General features: G+C 40.3%; 1 protein-coding gene across 1 annotated transcript in view; it reads right to left on the bottom strand.

Moving 5' to 3' along the window:
• Nucleotides 1-9,738: 9,738 nt before the first annotated feature.
• Nucleotides 9,739-13,884, bottom strand: part of GTF2H1 (general transcription factor IIH subunit 1) — a 37,207-nt gene continuing 33,061 nt past the window's right edge. The window contains exon 15 of the mRNA XM_069469673.1: nt 9,739-10,841. Coding sequence (XP_069325774.1) covers nt 10,755-10,841 — 87 coding nt within the window. The 3' untranslated portion in view covers nt 9,739-10,754. The remainder of the gene's footprint in view (nt 10,842-13,884) is intronic.

The raw sequence follows: 13,884 nt of genomic DNA, 5'->3' as shown, positions 1-13,884 counted from the left end.
ACACACACACACAGATTGAAATATATAACTTTTACAATTAAAAAATATTCATTCATCTGAAACTTACTCTCTCAACCCCCTGGAGGTGTGCCAACCATGCTTTATTTTATTTTATTTTTTTCCAAGGACAGCAATAGAGACTACCAACCGTGCTTTAGACAACAACAAGCTAGTGAAGAACTTAGCAGTGGAATGATAGTGACACATTCGAATCAGTAACTTTGGCTTGGTATACCACAAGGGACTGTGACGACCTAATAAGAGTTTGGGTAATATCGGTTTAGAGGAAACATCTTATGGGCCTTCTGTCATGAAATGATCCTTCATTCACCTAAACACTAAAATAAAACATCATCAAAATTCAATGCTAGTGGACCTCTGGTTAAACAGGGTGTATTGAACTCATATGTTTATCCTAGCTCCTTCCCCAAATCTCGATAAACTGATAGGAAAAGAACTCACAAAAGTACATTCACACAAAGGTGAAGGACTGGAAGAGGAGACAACAGCAGATAAGGTCAGCTAACAACGCTTCGGGAAGCTGCAGTCAGCGGTGACTGACACCGGAGTGAAATCCAAGGGGGCAGTGAAGAAATGGAAGCCGGTTTGCCCTGCAGAGCACTGTTCAGGCTCAGGATTGGAGGTACCGGGTACCATAGAAAGAAGGAATAAAGTGTGGGGCAGAAACAAGGGCAATAGGGAAATGCGAGGCTCCCAGATTCCTGTCCTCACCCTGAAGCATAATGACTACCTCCTGTCTCACCCCTCACTGAAAATAGGTGGATTCAGCGGGGAAATGCAGTCAGGGCCCCAGCACCACGGTGAGAAGTGAGGGCTAAAGACAGGATTGCGAGTGAATGTCCACACACAGAGAACCCTCCTCCCCAGGTGACTCCCAGAAAGCTAGCATCCAGGTGTATATTCACAGATAGAAACTCAGAGGCCCCTCTCTGGAGAGACTGAATGGCTTCAGAGAAAAGTCCTGTGAGTACTGACATTTGGGAGTCCTGGGTGGAAGAGCAGCTTCTACCCAATCATCCTCCAGTGACTGCCTCTCCTTGATCGACCTGCCTATGCACACTGAGCTTCTAATCAGCTGTAAAGTGTCTCCTTGAAATATAAAGGGTCAGCTGAGGGGTTTTATAGTTTGCTCGGCCTGACTGTGGTGCTGGACATCTTCTGTTGCCCTGCAGGTCCGCTCTCTTCTTCTCCACACTGCTTTGGGCTCTGGGGGGCTGTCCTGAGGGAACCGCACAGCACTGCTGTCCCCCGCCCTCCACCTTCACTGGTGGAGACTGGGAGTGAGGGAGGGGTGAGATCATGCCCTCCCTGTGGGGCCATGGCAGACCGTGCCCCTTACCTGCTTTCAGGGGTCTCTCTTCTTCCCTCCTGGCAACCACTTCTTCCATCATCAGGCCTGGGCTTGGTTTCTCTAAACGCTGCTGCCCACACCTGTAAATAGTCCCTTTAATCTCTTCAAATTACCCAATCTGAGGGTGCCACTTATTTCCTGCTAGGGCCCTGACTAAAGCACTAAACAATATTTACATAATCAAAATGTAAACATTGAATATTAATGATCAAAAAACAGCTGGGTGCAGTGGCACATGCTAGTAATCCCAACATTTTGGGAGGCCCAAGTGGGAGGATCACTTGAAGCCAGGATTTCGAGACCAGCCTGGGCAACCAGTGAGACCTCATCGCTACAAAAAAAAAAAAAAAAAAGCTGGACATGGTGTAGTTCTAGTTACTTGGGACAGATTAAGCCCAGGAGTTTGAGGTTACAATGAGCTATGACCACACCACTGTACTCTAGCCTGGGTGACAAACGGAGACGGTCTTTAAAAAAAAATAAGTAAATAAAAATTTAAAAACTGTAAAATAACTATATCAGGAGGCTGGAGAGAGGGAATAGTGTTCTTAATGGTGGAAGAACACTACATCTTCAACTACCAGGCTAGAAAGTCAGTAGATAAAAGCAAAATTGATAAGTTAAGAAAGAGTGGTATAATGTAAGGTAAAGGAGTTGAAAGTGATTATTGATTGCTGAAAAGGGAATAAGAGGTGGGGCCAGTGGGAGAGTGGCCACGGTGCTTTGTATGCACCTTTTAGTGCTTTTGACTTTTTAAATTATGAACGTATATAACTTTGCTAAAGAACAACATTGATTTTTTTTTTTTTTACTTTTATTTTACTTTTTATTTATTTATTTTTTTGAGACAGAGTCTCACTCTGTTGCTCAGGCTAGAGTGCCGTGGCGTCAGCCTAGCTCACAGCAACCTCAAACTCCTGGGCTCAAGCAATCCTCTTGCCTCAGCCTCCTGAGTAGCTGGGACTACAGGCATGCACCACCATGCCCGGCTAATTTTTTCTCTATATATTTTTAGTTGTCCATATAACTTCTTTCTATTTTTAGTAGAGACCGGGTCTCGCTCTTGCTCAGGCTGGTCTCGAACTCCTGAGCTCAAATGATCCACCTGCCTCGGCCTCCCAGAGTGCTAGGATTACAGGCATGAGCCACTGTGCCCGGTCCAACATTGATTTTAAAAATCAGGGGAAAAAAAGGCAATGAAGCCCCTTTGAATTCTTTTGAGAGCCTAGCGCATAATGGACACTTAGTGGTACCAACAGCAGAGTTCAAGCCTGTGTGGCCCCCCCCAGAGGCTTCAGATCCAAGAATCCATCTCCTTCACCGCACTTCCGGAGAATGAAGCAGTTTTTCAGCCTCGGAGCCATCTGTGCTTTCAGTGTGTGGCCTGATAGAAATAAAATAGCTCTCCTGCTCTCCATTATTTATAGCAAGTAGAAGAAAAAGTTCCCAGGGAGACAGTGGGGAGGGTAGGGAGACAGAAGTCAAGAGTTTCCAGCTGCACAGATTTTTCTTTCAAGAGCTGTGTTGGAATCTGAGCTTTCCAATTCCAAGTTGGAGTCAGGGCCTTTAGGCAAGTTAGTTCACCTCTTGGAGCCTGTTTATTCCTAAGTTCCATGAAGGCACAGACTGTCTATTTTGCCCATCATCCAGGATAGTGCTTTTTAATGACCTGAGATTTTATAAGGAGAGGACTATAGACTGATGCACAGTAGCTTAATAGCTAATTGTCGAATGAGTCCTAAGGATTAAATAAGAATGGTCATATAACATGGATCTAATAGATGTTAGTGTCTTTCCCTTACTCTCTGCCTCAGGTCTTTATCAGTGCTGATACTATATGCTGGGCTGAGTCAATAAACTTTGAACTGAAGCCTGGTAATGATAAGTAATAATACTGCAGTCATGTGCCATAGAACGTTTTGGTCAATGAGGGACTGCATATATGACAGTGGACCCATCCATTATAATACTGTATTTTTCCATACCTTTTCTATGTTTAGATATATTTAGGTACACAAACACTCACCATTGTTACAGTTGCCTGCAGCATTCAGTACAGTACCATGCTGAACAGGTTTATAGCCTAGGAGCAATAAGCCATCCCATAGAGCCTAGGTGTACCACCGAGGTTTGTCTAAGTACGCTTGTGATGTTTGCACAATGATGAAATAGTCTAATGACACATTTCTCAGAATGCATCCCTGTTGTTGACACATGACTAATAATAATAAATTATAGAAGAACATTTATTGAATAGAAATTTTTCCAAAGAAGACAGAAGAATGGCCAAGAAACACATGAAAAAATGCTCACCATCTCTAATCATCAGGGAAATGCAAATCAAAACCACAATGAGATATCACTTAACTCCAGTGAGAATGGCCTTTATCAAAAAGTCCCAAAACAATAAATGTTGGCATGGATGTGGAGAGACAGGAACACTCATACACTGCTGGTGGGACTGCAAACTAGTGCAACCTCTGTGGAAAGCAATATGGAGATACCTTAAACAGATACAAGTAGACCTACCATTTGATCCAGCAATCCCATTATTGGGCATCTACCCAAAAGAACAAAAGACATTCTATAAAAAAGACATCTGCACGTGAGTGTTTATAGCAGCACAATTCACAATTGCAAACAACCCAAGTGCCCATCAATACATGAGTGGATTAATAAAATGTGGTATATGTATACCATGGAATACTACTCAGCTATAAGAAACAATGGTGTTATAGCACTTCTTGTATTTTCCTGGATAGAGCTGGAACTCATTCTACTAAGTGAAATATCCCAAGAATGGAAAAATAAGCACCACATGTACTCACCATCAAATTGATTTCACTGATCATCACCTAAGAGCACATTTAGGAATAACATTAATTGGGTGTTGGGCAGATGTGGGGGGGGGATGGACACTCTTGAAGCTCTGATTCGTGGGGGGAGAGGGGGCAAGGGCAATATACGTAACCTAAACTTTTGTACCCCCATAATATGCTGAAATAAAATAAAATGAAATAATTATATTCCTTAAAAAAAAAAAAAAGAACATTTACTGAATGCTCATTTTGTGCCAGGCAGTATTCTAAGTACTTACATTTATTAACTTATTTAACCTGTTTATTCTTAAGTTCCATGAAGGCACAGACTGTCTATTCTGCCCATCATCCAGGATAGTGCTTTTTAATGACCTGAGATTTTATAAGGAGAGGGTTACAGACTGATGCACAGTAGCTTAATAGCTAATTGTCGAATGAGTCCTAAGGATTAAATAAGAATGGTCATATAGCATGGCAAATATTTGGCAAATAGATCTCATAGATTAAACACTCAAGTGCTGAATCACATAAGTTAGACTTTTACTGATCTATTCTGTGACACAGAAAATGGATTGCTATCATATTTTTAAAGAAATTCCTTCTTGCTTAAGTTATAATTGTAATATTGCAACTGTTGTGATGCCAAACCACCATCTTAAGGTCTGGGGACATACTAACTGAAGCCTGTTAGTGACCTTGTTTTGAAGTGCAAGTTTCAAGTGTCAAGGTTGCTCTCCTGCTAATTCAGCATATTCTCAGGGGTTTTTTCTTTTACCTCAAGTTTGATTCCAACCTCTAAAGAAAAAAATTTAGCAAGTAGTTAAAAGATAACAGGACATGCTTTCCTTTCCACTTCCTCTCCCAAAATGGAAGTTTTGTTCACTAAATATCAAACATAAAGTATGAAATGAAACAATAATTCTAAAAGGATTCTGGATTCTGATTTATAGTTAATTTATAGTATCCTGGCTGGGTGTGGTGGCTCACACCTGTAATCCTAGCACTCTGGGAGGCCAAGGCGGGAGGATCGCTCAATGTCAGGAATTCAAGTCCAGCCTGAGCAAGAGTGAGACCCCATCTCTACTAAAAATGGAAAGAAATTAACTGGACAACCAAAATATATAGAAAAATTAGCTGGGCAAGGTGGCACATGCCTGTAGTCCCAACTACTCGGGAGGCTGAGGCAGAAGGATTGCTTGAGCCTAGGAGTTTGAGGTTGCTGTGAGCTAGGCTGACGCCATAGCACTCTAGTCCAGGAAACAGAGCAAGGCTCTGTCTCAAAAAAAAAAAAAAAAAAAAAAAAAATTATAGTATCCTTTTCACTTGCAGCTGACATTTGACCTATATTCTACATATTACGCTCTAGGCAAGAACACAGAAACATCCTCCTTATGTTCCCAAATTAGTGAAGAGAATTTATTTTGTAAATACTGCAACTGAAGTTGTGAAATCATTCACAGGCAATTTTATTTTTTAAAAAAAGCTCCTAATTTGGAGAATTCAGGGCACCACAACAAACTAATAATAAATCTATTAAAGATAATCCAAGAAAATCAGATTTGGGCATTTTTGGGAAAATAAAAGTACAGAAGAAAGTACTTTTATTGTTCTTTGAGAGTACTTTCTTCCATTTAGGTTTCTGAGGTTAAACAATGAAATCAAAGAAGCTGCACCCTTTCACCGTGTGGCTCAGGGGAAGCCCGTGTCAGTGTTAATTAAGCAAACACCCGCACAGCACTCCGCGCACGCTGGGCTCTGCTCCAAAGTGCCTTCCTTATAGACTTTATCCCAGTTATCTTCATAATCAATAACCCTATCTACTCTGCCCCAAAGTGCCTTCCTTATGGACTTTATCCCAGTTATCCTTATAATAACTATTAGTTAAATGCTACTCCTGGTTCTATTTCGTAGATGAAGAAACAGAGGCACAGATTAAATAATTTATAGCTAGTGAGTTGTGCAGCTGGGATTTGAGCCCAAAAAGCCCAACCAGGTTCAAAGTCTGTGCTGTTTAACAGCTCTGTTATACGGCTGCAGAAATGCTGATAAATTCTGGGACCATTGGTCAGGATACTACACTTTCTCTCCACCCCTTATTCTGTGGGTCTAAATGTTTGAGAGTGGTAAGGATCTGGTTGGTATGCGTAAAATCCTGAGGATTTGTATTCAGCCCAGGCATAACCTGTTCTTACAAATAAACCAGGTGCCAGAAATAGGATACAAATGGATAGGACTGAAATTCACAAGAATTTGGCTTACAGAAACAGGGCCATTAATGGATTTTTCTCTAACCAGATAAGCCCCTTTGTCAAGGATTATCTTAAATGGCATGTCCATGTGCACAGATATCTCTTGGTCAGAAAAATCTCAGGTTGCAGGATGGAAAAATAATTTAAGGGCATAGAAAAATGTCCAGCAGAAAATGCACTGTTACCGCAGGAGTGTGAGACTTAGACGTAAGAGTACAGAGATATTTCCTATTTTGTATACTTCAGTACTATTCAAACCTCAAAAACCAAAACAAAAAAAAAAAAAAAACCCCATCGGTTATGCTTTCCTAATAATTTTTTAGATGAATTAATATGGGCAGTAATATTTTATTTGTCATCCTTTTTCGCTGCTCTGTCCACCACTTAGCTACCTGGACCAGAGAGAAATGTTAGAGTAATAAAGGCCTTTGAACCCTAACACCTATCAAACCTGAATTTGACATCTAATGGGAGGACAAATCCAGTTAGGTCATTTCCGTGACTATAACTAGCATATGAGTCTTGTTTAATTCAAGTGTTCAGTCTGTTTACCTTTAATGTAGTTGTTGGTAGCTGGGTTTAAGCCTACCGTCTTGCCATTTGTTTCTGTGACCAAAGACAAGTAAAATGTAAGTCAGAATTCATCTTGCATTTCAGCTGCAGCCCACTCCTGGTATCAGCCATCCTAACAAATACAGCAGGTTTCCAGGTGGCCAGAGAGAGTGTTGGTTTTCCATGTTACGCTCTGTTGGAGGCTGGGGGTGGGAGTAGCTGGATCTCTGGCTCTACTTCAACAGCTACAATTCCACTTTGTTATATGTATGAGGGATTCTGTGTGAAGACTGTATGAAAACAGGGTTTTGCAGTTATAAACCTGCAACCACTAGATGGTCAGAGTTTCTTCTATGATTTTTAATACAGCACTCAAATAAGGAGATGGACTACAAACTAAGGCTGATCACTCCTGTACCAGATTCTAGGGCACTCCAGTTCTGGATAATTTAACAGCTGAAAATAACTAAGAATCCCCTGGCATCAAGAACCAGGAGAACAGCTGAGTCTTGAAGGAGCTAAATTGGGAAAGGGCAGAGGTAATCCTGAGGAATCCCATCCAAGTCTTGACACTGGAGACAGCAAATCTAAGTTTAAAATGGGCAGCTTTCCATTCCAGGACACTTCAGCTCTATAGACAGTATATGTTAACAGGAAATCACTTTCTGGATTAAGCCCTCAACCTGGATGAGTGGGTTACCATTCTAGGTATACATGTTACAACTTTCTTGTTTTCCATACTGAAGTGGTATTACAAAGTACCCTACTCATTTCATAATATAAGTCTAATGCAGACTCACACTACTGACCTTATTCTTTCCAGAAGAGCTTCATTCTCCTAAGGCAGGACATGGCTTTCATCGTATTATATTTTCCAGCCTTTTTGAGCTAATGGGACCTACCAGGCAGACTAACCCCAGTATGTGATTTGCCACAAAGCACAGAATGGAATCAGAGGCAAGAATGACAGAATAGTCAAAGAAAAAACTAGGCAAAAGAAGCCTGGGATGAGGAATAAAATTTCCAACTTCACAGACATCTCATCCCTAAATGACTGCAGAAGACTTAGCAGTTAGAGGTAAATCCCAGCTCTGTCACTTACTGACTGTGTGAATTTGGGTACATTACTTAACTCTAAACCATTTCTAATCTGTAGTATTTGCCAGTTTTACTGATTGTGAGAAGGAAGTGAGACCCAGCAGGAAGAGTGTTTGACACAGCACTGGTTACGGTTGCCCTCAATCACCACGGCGCTATTATTTCCCATAATGGGAAGGTGGGGGGCCAGAGCAGGCCTATATGGCTGCCAAATTCATGTTTAAAGGATTCCGAGGCTCGAGTATTTCCAATGCCAACTAGACACGCAATTGAGAGCTATCTGTGGTGAAATCACCCCTAATTCCTTCACTCCCGATGAGATTTGGTCACACACACCTTAGGAACGTCTTTACTCCATCTCTGCTTATTTACCAGGACTCCGTTTTAATTTGGACATAAGATTCCTGTGTGGATTATTCCAAAAGCCTTCTAGGTTCTGGCCTCCCTGTCAGAATCTTTTATTTAAAACAATAAGCAAACAAAAAAAATCCATAAAAACAATTTTCTCCCAGGTCCTCCACGCCTAATGGGTGAGGTCTGAAAGTCTTACGTTAGCATTCAAGGCCATTCACAACCTGAATTAAATGGGTTTTCCCAGCTTTGTCACTCTCAACTCTCTAACAAATTCTTCCTGTTCTCTAACATTTTGGGGTCTTTCAAACCCTCACACCATCATGCACTTCCCTCAGTCTAAAACAAATGACTGTCTTCTCTATCTCACAAAATGCTATTCAATCTTCAAGCTAAAGTATCTTTTCAATGAAGTCTACCCCAAGTTCCCAAAGTTGTTTTTTCTTCCTTTAGGCTCCACATATATTACTTAAATCTTTTTTTTTTTTTTTTCTGAGACAGGGTCTTCACAGGCTGGAGTACAGTGGCATCATCATAGCTCACTGCAGCCTCAAACTCCTGGGCTCAAGCGATCCTCCTGCCTCTGCCTCCCGAGTACCTGGGATCACAGACATGCACCACCACACCTAATTTTTTAATTTTTTGTAGAGATGGGGGTCTTGCTGTGATGCTCAGGCTGTCTTAAACTCCTGGCCTCAAGCAGTCCTTGCATCTTGGCCTCCCAGAGTGCTAGGATTACAGGTGTGACAGCATTCAACAGAGCACTTTATTTGTCATATCTGCCTTTCCCAATAAGCATACTTTTCTATTTCAAACATTTTTCTATCTGCTCCACTCAGATATTGCTATTGCTCAGAGTAACTGTGGTGATAACACATTTGAAAGCACTTTGTGAAACTAATGTAAAGGATTACACCATTACTATACTAAACCAAAGGAGAGATGGAAAGACTACAGGCAGAAAATGATGTGGCCTTTCCTTTTACCAGTTCAAGGTTTCACTAGGTTTTAACCTGCTGTAGCCATTATATGAAGGATAACCAGCCTGTTAATATGGCTTAAAATAGAGTGAGTAGTCCTCAAGCAGCCCACCCGAGTAAATTCACACATAATGAGAAACCACAAGAGGTGTTACAGTTAAAAGAGTATGTATAAAAGTTTTACTTTTTTTGTGTTTTTTAATACAAGACATCTAAAGTCTTAGATAAACAGTTAGTTGATCCTATTAGGAACAAAATATGGCACGGATTCCAGAAACAAGAACTTTTTTTTTTTTTGCATTTAGGCTTTTCAGTCACTATGCAATGATTATCGATTCGCCAAGGACAGTAACAGTCAAATACTAGAGAAAAGGAGATATGAGAAACATCTTTTATTTCTTCTAAAGAGGTGAAAATAAGTATTATATTTCTCACTCATAAGATTTTTAAACTCTTAAAAATGCAATCTCCTCTTTTCAAAGCACATGCCATCTTAAAAAAAATTTTAGCAATGTACATTTGCACTCAAAAGAAAAACATGCAGCGCCATTGTCTCCTGACAAAATTCTGCATAAAAAACCCCACATGACTTTCTGCAAATATGTTCCCTCTTTATTACTTAGGGACTCCAAACCACAAACATTCAGTGCAATATTTATTGTTTCTTATTTCCGTAGGAAACACAGGAGTAATGATGTCTTCTGACTACAACTGTTTCCTGATGGTTGAACAACAGTCTCCCTCTGCTTTATTTTAAAGTACTCTCTTTAACTTGCTGATGTAAGGTACAACTAGAATTCAGGAAAACTTGAGGATCCAAGTGGAAGATGGAAGATGGAAGAGAAACACTTAAGGTCTACCCTGTGCCACAAACTTAGGAAAAAAATTTACACAGGAAAAAAAAAAAATAATAAACCAAAAAACCTCAGATTTTATCAATGAACCCTTTTAAAAAAGTGTTTTTTTTTTAATTTCTGAAAGCAGCTTAATGTGAATCAAAAGCAGTTCCTGAGTAACTGCAGTAAACAGTCTTTTTAAATATATATATGCATATATATACACACACATACATATATTTATATATATTTGCAACTTAGCTCATTTTGGTTCTGCCTTAATTTACCTCCCTAGTATTTAACTGAATTGCAGTCCTTTCCTTCCTATCAGTTCCCAATGTGCAAGTACAGTAGCATCAGCTCTGGGAGTTGGCGTGGTGCAGATGTTTCTTTCCACTCCTGTGTGGTCATCTGCATGTCTGTCAGGCCAGGTTTCCAGAGTTGCTGCAGGTCATAGTTCTTTCAATCTTACAAAACCTGTGAGCGCCATGACCACTTCACGTCTTCTTCATCAATCGCCGTGACTGCCAGGTGTGGAGCTTGTTGTAGGCTGTCTGGAGCATCTCTTCTATGTGACTTACCAACTGAAAAACAAAGCGCGACACTTAACACCTGGGCAAAGGCAAGGGAAGTTAATGCTTCTGACTCAAATCTGGCAAATACTTCAGAGTGTAGTTTCCAAACTCATCTATATTTCCCCAGTCAATGAGGCTACATGCAAGCCCTCCGTGAAGGTGTCATCAGACATATTTTGTATGGAAAGGTAAGAGAGATTTTAGAGTGCAGTGAAGATGCTGGACATTTTACCTGCTTTGTCTGGGCTATAGTATCTGCCCTGTCATTAATCAACAATACAACATGAAAGTCATGACTGTGCTCTAGACCTCAGTTTCTTCTGTCAAACGAGGGGGCTCACCTAAATTGGTGACTTTTAAATTTAAACACTGGTCTACTAAGGTCAGATGGTGGTACTGACATCTCTAACAGAACATGTGAAAAACGCCTCACACCCCCACCCCACCCCACTAAAGATTCTGATTCAGCAGGCCTGGGATGAGACCCAGGAATCTCTGATTTTCAAAAGCTTCTGCAGTTAATTCTGCACAATTTTGTGAAGCACTTTTCTATTTTACTCTAACTAATTTCAGTATTTCAATATAACTCAGTGTATTGAAAATCAGTAAATTACAGAAAACCCAATGGTTTCAATGCTTTGCACAATGTGCTATATTACATTTTGGGTTAGGACTATAGATCTTTTTTTTTTTTTCTGAGATAGGGTCTTGCTCTGTTGCCTGGGCTAGAGTGCAGTGGTATCATCATAGCTCACTGCAACCTCCAACTCCTGGGCTCAAGTGATCCTTCTGCCTCAGCCTTCCATGTACCCAGGACTACAGGCGCATACCATCACACCCAGCTAATTTTTTTCTATTTTTAGTAGAGACAGGGGTCTCACTCTTACTCAGGCTGGTCTTGAACTCCTGACCTCAAGCGATCCTCCCACCTCCCAGAGTGCTAGGATTATAGGCATGAGCCACTGTACCCAGCCAGGACTATAGATCTTTAAATGGATAAGAATTTTGCCCTCATCATAGACATAACTAGACATCAACAAGATCACAATACCCTTTTTTTTTTTTTTTTAAGAAACAGGGTCTCACTATGTTGCTCAGGTTGAAGTGTCATGCTACAGCCTCAAACTCCTTGTCTCAAGCAATCCTCCTGCCTCAGCCTCTCAAGTAGCTGGGAATACAGGTGTAGTCCCATATTAGGCTCACATTGAATCCTGAGGTAGAAGTCTTTGGGATATGTTTCCTTGGAGACGGACAGTATGTGGTTGGAAGTAAAGTCTTATAGTCTGCAAGTCAATTCTGAGAGAACTGTGATGAAGATCAGGAAGTCCTAAATTCTTTTAGCATGTCAATGACTTGAATTCAAGAGGTACAGCGTTAAAAAAAAAAAAAAATCCCCCTATTTGCGTAAAATATAAAAAATCCCCCTATTTGCGTTAAAAAAAAAAAAATCCCCCTATTTGCCATACCTATGATTACTGGGGGTAAGGGAGACACCTGTAGTTTTTTGTTTTTTTTTTTTTTAGCTCTGTCTAGAAACTAAAAAATTACTGATCCTGCTTGATGGGCAGCAGTGACTCTATAGTACCAATTAGAAGAGATGGGCCAGGCGAGGTGGCTCTTGCCTGTAATCCTAGCACTCTGGGAGGTCGAGGTGAGAGAATATTTGAGGTCAGGACTTTGAGACCAGCCTCAGCAAGAGTGAGACCCTGTCTGTGCCACAAATAGAAAAAATTAGCCAGGTGCGGTGGTGTGTACCTGCAGTCCCAGCTACTTGGGAGGCGGCCAAGGCAGAAGGATTGTTTGAGCCCAGGAGTTGGAGGTTGCACTGAGCTATGATCATGTACCACTGCACTCTACCTGGGGCAACAGAGTAAGACACTGTCTCAAAAAAAAAAAAAAAAAGAAGAAGAGATGAATATTATTTCCTCCTGTAAGGCTGCACATGTCCTGAAAGCACTTTTCAACACAGTGTTCCAAGCACTTACTATCAACTGAGAAGGCACATGACCTGAAAACTATCTGCCATTCTTGCCCTCCTGTGGGAAGACACCCTAAACTTCTCTTCTGATTATAAGTAATGCTATTTTATATTTTGAGAAAACCCACTTAGCACGTTTAGGAAATAAATACTACTACCCCCCCCCTTTAATTATCCTAGTTATTGAAATAATGAATTTTATGTTTGTAACTACAGTTATGCACCATATACTGATGTTTTGGTCAACAATGGACTGCATATACAATGGTGGTCCCATAAAATAATAATAAAAGCCAAAAAATTCCTATCACCTAGCATAGCACATAATACTTGATAATAAATGCTATGTTACTATTTTATATATTTATGATACTATACTTTTAAATCATTATTTTAGAACACACTCCTACTTCTATAGACAGCCTCAGGCAGGTCCTTCAGGAGGTATTTCAGAAGGCATTGCTATCACAGGGGATGACAGTTCCGTGCATGTTACTGCCTCCGAAGAACTTCCAGTGGGACAAGATATGGAGGTGGAAGTGCTGACCCTGTGCAGGCCTAGACCTAATGTGTATGTTTGTGTCTTAGTTTTTAAATAAGTTTAAAAAGAAAAAAAAAAAAAAATTAAAAAACAGAAAAAAAGGCTTATAAAATAAGGACAGAAGAAAATATTTTTGTACAGCTATATAATATGCTTGTGTTTTTAAGCTAAATGTTATTATAAAAGAGTCAAATTTAAAAAAATTAAAGTTTATAAAGTTAAAATGTGACAGTAAGCTAAGGTTAATTATTGAAAGAAAAAAATTTTTAGATTTAGTGTGGCTTAAGTGTACAGTGTTTATAAAGTCTACAGTCTTGTATAGTAATGTCCTAGGCCTTCACATTCACTCACCATTCATTCACTGATTCACCAAGAGCAACTTCCAGTCTGTAAGATCCATTTACGGTAAGTGCCCTATACACATGTACCATTTTTTATCTTTTACACTGGATTTTTTTTTTTGAGACAGAGTCTTGCTCCGTCGCCTTGGGTAGAATGCAGCGGCATCTTCAGAGCTCACTGCAACCTCAAAC

The sequence above is a fragment of the Eulemur rufifrons genome, chromosome 6 (genome assembly GCF_041146395.1).
Source record: "Eulemur rufifrons isolate Redbay chromosome 6, OSU_ERuf_1, whole genome shotgun sequence".
Lineage (NCBI taxonomy): Eukaryota > Metazoa > Chordata > Mammalia > Primates > Lemuridae > Eulemur > Eulemur rufifrons.
The sequence above is the reverse complement of the archived record's forward strand: the minus strand, read 5'-3'. Positions and strand labels throughout refer to the sequence as shown.